This window comes from Alosa pseudoharengus, unplaced genomic scaffold (assembly GCF_046254945.1).
Source record: "Alosa pseudoharengus isolate Yale_2024_CS ecotype anadromous, Long Island Sound unplaced genomic scaffold, YU_APseudo_1.1 YU_APseudo_1.1_scf_1, whole genome shotgun sequence".
NCBI classification, from domain to species: Eukaryota; Metazoa; Chordata; class Actinopteri; order Clupeiformes; family Clupeidae; genus Alosa; species Alosa pseudoharengus.
The window spans coordinates 30,477,867-30,485,595 of NW_027468564.1; the positions used below are offsets into that span (position 1 = coordinate 30,477,867).

General features: G+C 38.9%; 1 protein-coding gene across 1 annotated transcript; it reads right to left on the reverse strand.

Moving 5' to 3' along the window:
- Window positions 1–1,295: 1,295 nt before the first annotated feature.
- Window positions 1,296–6,359, reverse strand: LOC143133160 (uncharacterized). Its single transcript, XM_076292961.1, has 5 exons — window positions 6,124–6,359; window positions 5,413–5,712; window positions 3,495–3,602; window positions 3,180–3,220; window positions 1,296–2,124 (listed from the first exon to the last, which is right to left on the reverse strand). Exons 1-5 carry the CDS (start codon window positions 6,188–6,190, stop codon window positions 1,882–1,884), a joined length of 759 nt encoding a protein of 252 aa, XP_076149076.1. The 5' UTR covers window positions 6,191–6,359; the 3' UTR covers window positions 1,296–1,881.
- Between the last annotated feature and the right edge of the window lie 1,370 nt (window positions 6,360–7,729).

Genomic DNA, 7,729 nt, shown 5'->3' on the forward strand with positions numbered 1-7,729 from the left:
CTATTAGAGTTCTATGAAGTGCTGGAAAAAAATATTTGAAATTACCACCATTTTAACTTTCACTCGGTATTCACAAAGCCTTCTTAAGACAGTATTTCGTAGGAATGTCTTTGTTTTCTCACTTAAGAACTGCAAAAATGTACAGAAAATCAAAAGGATACCTTCTTATATGTGATTTCTGCAACAGTGGCAGGCTACTGAAAACGTATTCATAGCCAAGTTGTTGATTTTTTGGCTGTAGTCTAAACCAGTAAACCAGTCTGACACAGTAACCTAGCCTACAGAAAACACTTAATTGATGTGATATAATGATGACTTGTTAAATTTATGTCTACAATTGTTTATTAAACACCATAGTAATTTATTTTGTCAGTCATTATGTTAAGTTTAATGAATAGGAAGGACATTTAAACCATAGCCGCGATATCTGCTATGTGAATCACATCAGCTGGTGTTTCCAGGGTCATCTTTTCGAGCTTCTCCCAGCTGACTCTGGTAGATCACGTGGACAGAGTCAGGCGCAATCAATTATTTAATAAATAAATGTTAATTCTGAATAATAAAAAAAAGGTTCTACCTGATGCGACTATTTTTACCATAGACTGTCAAAAAAAAATAAATCCCGATGAATTACCCATAAACAATAAAGTATATTATGTACCTACTTCCAGTTTAACGTCACTGCCTGGACTAGTCTGTCTCGTCTCTAAATGACTTAACTCCATCATCATTTGCAGGTAGACCTACATTTCATTCCGTTTTCAATCACAAACTTGAAACAGCGCCAAAAGAACCACCAGTGTATATAAAGGGTATTACATGTATACTATTACTGTAAGACTCGCCATAGAGAACGAATGGGGGAAATTAAGGAGGTTATAGTTTCACGGTGTTGTACTCCTGAGCCGACAGGATGCTATATACCACAGACGTGTTTTGGGGGGCCACCCAAAATGAAGTGACGGGCCGTAATTTGTGGACCACTGTTCTTATGTATATTACTCTTGCGCGCATTCTGACTTAAGCACCTTTCCTGCTATGCGCTTCCAAGGGCTGTATTAAGGTTGAACGCCACTACAAGGTGACACAGCATATTTCTTGATGTCGGCTGTAGGCTTAGTTCTAAATACATGTAGGTAATGAATGAATGAATGAATTAAAGAATGAATGAAAGTCATGCAGTCAGCCTGAGACAAACAATTCTCTCATTGGTGCCTTAGTTGTGCCCTTGAGCAAGACACTTGAACAGTTTAAGGGACTGTCATCCTGCAATTGATTTATTTCAGTCAGTTTGGACAAAAGTGTCAGCTAAATAAAAAAAAAGCATAGGAAATTGCAGACTTGCAGACATGTACTGTATCATTCAAGCACAAGGGGGCACTATACTCTAGAACATTACTACACATCTCTGTAGTTCTGAAAACACATCAAGCTCACCTGTGTCTAAGTGGCTTGGCACATTTCTGTGGCAATCACACATATTTACATATTACAGCAAAAATTACAGTATTTATGTATACACAAATTTAGTAACAATTATGAAAAATACATATAATGGCTTTAATAAAATGTATGACTATTTATTTTGGTTGACCTGTTCAACTGGTTGATGTGCAAATGACCAGCTCTTTTGTTCAACAACAACCAATCACTTCAGCAAGTAAGGCTGGGCGAAATGATTTCAGATCAATATCACAATTATTTTAAAGTTTATTTTCAGCTAAGAATATCATCATAAGTGGTTCAGCACCCCAAAACTCCTTGGTCTGTATGAAGTAATTCCAACTGGCCTAGTTTCACTCATGCGTGGAATTATCAGATGGACTTGTGGGTAATTGAGCAAGAGAGTATGCAGCGTCATCAGATGGAATCGTGGTTAGCTCAGCCGTGGCCGTATGTAAGGTCATCAGAGGGGATTGTGGGTAATTCCGCAACAGAGTATGAGGGGTCATCAGAGGGGATTGTGGGTAATGCAGCTAGAGAATATGTGGGGTCAACACAGGGCACCCTAGGTAATTGAGCCATAGCAACAACACTGTCAAGTCCAGCATCTGCAGTCCTTGAGGTATTGGTGGAGGTATTGGTGTCCACAATCTCCTCATATGTGCAGTCTGTCTGTTCCAACTTAAGATATGAAGGAGAAAGAGTTCCATTAATGAAATGTATTCCTTATATCCTGCCATAGTACTCTTTTGGACCTGCATGTGGTTTTACATTAAGTCCTCTGATAAATCATTGATTCATAGATTCCAGCTATGTCACACATCACCATATTCCTGACCAATCTTATAATATTTTGGAAGCAAATACAATGTATTTGAATGAGAGAGAGAGAGATAGAGACAGAGAGATAGAGAGAGACAGCGACATCTTGTTAAAAACGCATTTATCGGATATCGGATTTATCGGATGTTATCGGATGAGGAAACGAGTGTTGCGAGTGGTGACAGTGGGCATGAATCGGCAGGGGCGGACCTGGACACTTTGGGGCCCAAGGCAAAGGATCCCCAAAGCTTCTGCTACTGAAATGGTGTACGTAGCAGCACCACCAGCACCAGTCCGAACTTCGGCAGTGACAGTGATCTTGTCCCTCACGACTGTTTCACTTAGATCAACATCATAATCATCATCATCATCAGTAGAAGAATATGTAGTGCTATATAGTCACTATCCAAATTACTTTCTTCCGTGGAAGTTGGTTAATTTAGGCAATTTCTTTCTAAATTCTTCCTCCTCCCTTTTTCTTTTATCACTTCCACTCTGGAAACGTTTCATGGCTGCTGTCAATCACTCAACTCCACACCTCACCAAGACCTCGTTCAGACTAGCTAGTTGCTGCTATGGTGACAGGAAGCAGACCTGCAGTCATTTGATTTTATAATGAGTTTATGAGCAATCTTGAGGCAAAATATTTTTTTTCAATCTTTATTATGGATTAGAATATATTGTTTGGATGCGCGGTGATCATTTATTTAAAAAAAAATACGATAAATACGATACGGGGATGACGAGGCCCCCTGGTGGCCGAGGCCCCAGGCAATTGCCTGACCATGCCTAACGGCAGGTCCGCCCCTGTGAATCGGTCCGGTGGATTGCAGCGCAAAGCTACAGTGACCTCACGTGACACAGAGAAATTGATAGATGGACAGATACAGAAAGACAGAAAGACAAGACCTCACCTGACATGAGTTGGATTGAGCATGCCTCATGTTCCAGATGACTAGGATGGAATGAAAGAAATATTTCACTCCCAGTAAGAGGACTTGCAATTGCACATTTGTCTATGTGTGTATTTATGTCTTTGTGTTTGTATGAATGTATGTGTGTGTGTGTGTGTGTGTGTGTGTGTGTGTGTGTGTGTGTGTGTGTTGTGTTCATGTGTGGCCACACTCATCAGGCATATACGTAACTGTCTACACACGGTCATTTCTATATTTCATAATGTATATTATGAAGGCATACTACTGCAATAGTAGTAACTGGTTAGGACCCACCTGGTCTATTGTGTCTTCTGTACCTGAAGAACAGGAGTATGGCAGCTCCTACCACCACCACCACCACAGCAACAGCCAGGGATACAACAAGTATTATGGGCCTGAAGGCTAATAAGACAACACACTAAGTGAGTTTGATTCACACCACAATACAATACGCAATCTCCGTCATACACTGTCATTGTAGAGCTGAGGAGGATGGCGGGCCCATGTGAATTAATGTAAACACAAAGTCATGAAAATATAATATAGAAAAAATCTTACATCAAACACGTCATCAAATAAAAAGAAGAAGAAAAAAACAGCCTACATTTTCAGTACCGCAATATACTACTTTAGATGTTATTATTTATTATTGACAGTTATTTTTACAATAATGTCTTATACATTGTGTATAAGACAAGATAAGTTAGTTCTGTCAATCATAAACGCCAGTATTTTATAGTGAATTATACAAATTAAATTTACAGTGTAGGCTTTATATCATGACAATAGAAATAAATAAAGGTATGAGGGACATTCCAGGATTTTGGTACATTTCCTGTCCCACCACTTAAATCTCAAATGTACATATCCAAAATATCTAAATGACTATTTTTTGTGAATAATGTACTTGTTATAAGACAAACTGTAAAATTTGGTGGAAAAATAAGCTCCTTAGATATTATTCAAAAGACCGAATACCTTTGGACCACCTCAAAAAATGGCCATTTTCTCTTGTCCCACACATTGGGTGACCAACTCCTTTGCCAAATTTAACAATTAAAATAAGCTCTAAATAAATTACTTCCTCTTGTATATTGTTGATATTCATCTCCTTTACTTATGAAAACAATTTCTTTGATCTACATTGTATTGCATGTTACAGTTTTTATGCTATTAAGTTGTGTCCCACAACATGCGCGCAACCCTGTTACCATAAGGAATTTTACCTGGCAGAGAAAGAGTTAAAAATATTTGTCTACTGGCACAAAGGAAGTTACAACACAAGGACATTTTCTGCCCACATGGCAAGACCAAAGGGAAGTGCTCTAACAATTTTCAGGTTTTTTTTTTCCAAATATGTTTGTCCAAGTTGCGTGTGTCACTCAGTGAACCCAACTCTGTTACTCATATTGTACGACTAATATTGAGTAGAGTCAAATACTCATAAACTATACTTGTATACATAGCTAAATTTTACAGTTAGCATCTGTTCCTGGGGTAAACCACAACTTAGCCTAGATTTGCAACCCTGTTACTCGCAACCCTGTTACTTTAAGTTGCATACCAAGCATAGCATCTAATGTAAAAAAAACTGCTTCGATACCTGAGCTTGACGAATCAAACTTTTTGATAGTCTATTACCTGTAGTTAATAAATATATGACTAAAAATGATCAAATTGAAGATCAATTTTTCAGAAGTGGCCACCCCTGAAATGTACCAAAATCCTGGAATGTCCCATGAATTGTTTCTTGATTCAGGGTAATTCAATGTCTATAACTATAGCGATATACCATTTTGTAGTTAAGGGGGTCTATTACTGTTGTCATCCATGACACTGATATAACGTTGTTATATCCTCATTCCTCATGTTGTGTTACCCATGGGGTGACTCCTAAACCTAGATATTTCTTGTGGAGCTCTTCTTTGTCTTGTGACTGCTGCTTCATGCCACATATTACAGTTTCAAATAGATCTATCCCATGCTAAAGTATCACTTCTTGTTTCTTGTCAAATGATTCAGCCTCACCCACAGGCTTACCCCACATAGTGATCATAACAAACATGGTGCCACTCATAGCCTCCTATTTTCAGCTTTTATACTTGCTCTTCAGAAAACCTATGGGAGACGGCCCAGAGGATTTGTCCAATTTATATATTCATACAGTCTGTGCACACCACTTTATTTTTGGACATAACACATCCCCACGTACCTTTTTCAATTGTCAGTCTGACCACAGATGAACCACATAGGTATATCCCAGCATCCTCTGCTCTTAGGGCAGTGATGGTTACATTGAAAGGCCTGCCATCGCCGCCCATGTTTAAAAAGTATCTCCCGTGTTGTGTGTTCATGTTTTGGCTTGCTATGACAAGAAGGTCATCTACATTGCAGCTAGTCCTGCCATCAGGTGGTCTGCAGAGCTGTTTGATCACATTGTACTGGCAGACAAAAGTGACTGAGTCTCCCTCTACACTGACTACAGTTTCGACCTCTGCTTCCTCACAAGTGCCTGTGAAAAACCCGTTGATACAGATTTCAATCATTCGATATGTTTGGTCCCAGATCTATAGATCTACACAAACTCAGATGAGCATACATACAGTACATACATACATACATACATATATACATATACATATATACATAGATACACACATGCATACACACATACATACATACATACATACATACATACATACATACAGATACACACATGCATACACACACACACACACACACACACACACACACACACATACATACATACATACATACATACATGCATACATACAAGCATACATACATACATACATACAAACATGCATACATACATACTATGGCAGATAAAAGTCCTTATAGTACAATTACCTTGACATAAGCCTAGGGCCTATAAATGACATGAGTTAGTGTGAGGTCTTACCGGAGGTCATGTTGAGTATGAAGAACAAGAAGAACAGGGTCTTCACCCTGAGACGAGAGACCGACATCCTGACACGAACAGGGATAGCCGTGGCACAGACAGACACTCCTCAGTATTGTTTTTTTTGCCCCACTCCTTTTCTGGGGTGGGATACCTTGCAGCGTGTTTGCCCCTGTGATTTATCTGCTATCTAATTTGGCACTTGTGGTTCCTCAGATTTGTGATGTATTGTGTGTGGGACATTTACTGAGGATTGTGGCTTTGGCTTTGACTCTGTGTCAGTTTCCTCTTACAATTTTTTTTTTTTTTTCAAAAGTTGTGAAACTGCTCGTCAGGAAGTGTGAGTGTGACTGTTCTTGCTCCATGACGTGATGAATGACACTGATGTTTTTGTGAGCATGGACATTGCAGTACTATACAATAGATGCCATGAATAGACATACAGTATAGCATTGGACAATATTAAAGACTTGAAACTTTAGTTACATATATAGTTTTCATACAAAAAGCATCTGTATTGAATACTAATGACACAGCATGGCTTCAGATGTGAATATGTGCCCATCATTTGAGAGGAAAACAAACTCTATGAGCATGAATAAATAATAAAATCTCATGTCTATTGAGAAATCACATTGAACATTTTGGTCCCATGACTTGTGCTGATATTTTGTTCAGTGAATTTTGTAATCAATATGACTGCTCCTTGTGTACCAGACACTTTGCATGTACTGATAAGATAAGATAACATAAGACTTTATTTGATCCCACACCAGGGACATTCACTTGTTACAACAGCCAGAGAAGATGGATCCAGCAATAATAAGAGTAAATTGAAGAAAATATGAAACAATTAAACAATTAAACAATTAAATACATACAAAAATGTAGAAAAAAATAGAATAGTACTTTTGACAATTGTTGTATTATACAGCCTGCTACGGCCTAGGAAGGTGGGAACAATAAAGGGGGACAGGGGCGTGCAATTTGCAATGCAAAGACGGATTTATAGTCCGGTCAAAGTAACGGGAGCTAGTCAGCAGGTATAGAGTTGGTAATCTGTCGTGTCTGGGGTGTTGGGATGCGTGGAGTGTGCTGTGTGGATGTTGCATGTTCCAGTGTGGAGTGAAGAAGGAAGCGGGACCAGTTAGACACTCCCAATATGCCCGGCTACACCTGCGCGCCGGAGTAGCAGAACAGCTGTTGAGTGGTCGCCCCGCCCACAGGCACACCTGAACCTAAATCTAGGTAAATCTAGACAAAAGAATGGCAGTCAAGGCCTGATGACCGTCACATTTACCCCATAAGAAAAATCCCCCAGGATTTCAAAGGATTTAACCTTAATCAAAATGTACAGACAAACAGCTTTGTAGTATTCACACACAATTACAATCATATGGGGCTATCCAATTGATTAAATCCCACAGCCTATAACCATTACATCCGAATTTGACAAATTATTAATATTAACAAGCATTATTAATATTATCGGTACCACCAAATTCTACCACCACTAAATCCCAACACCAACGTGACAGAATGAGATATTCATTTAATCTGTTACCCTACAGGTTTGTAATAAAGAGTAGCCAGTAGCCACCTGCGC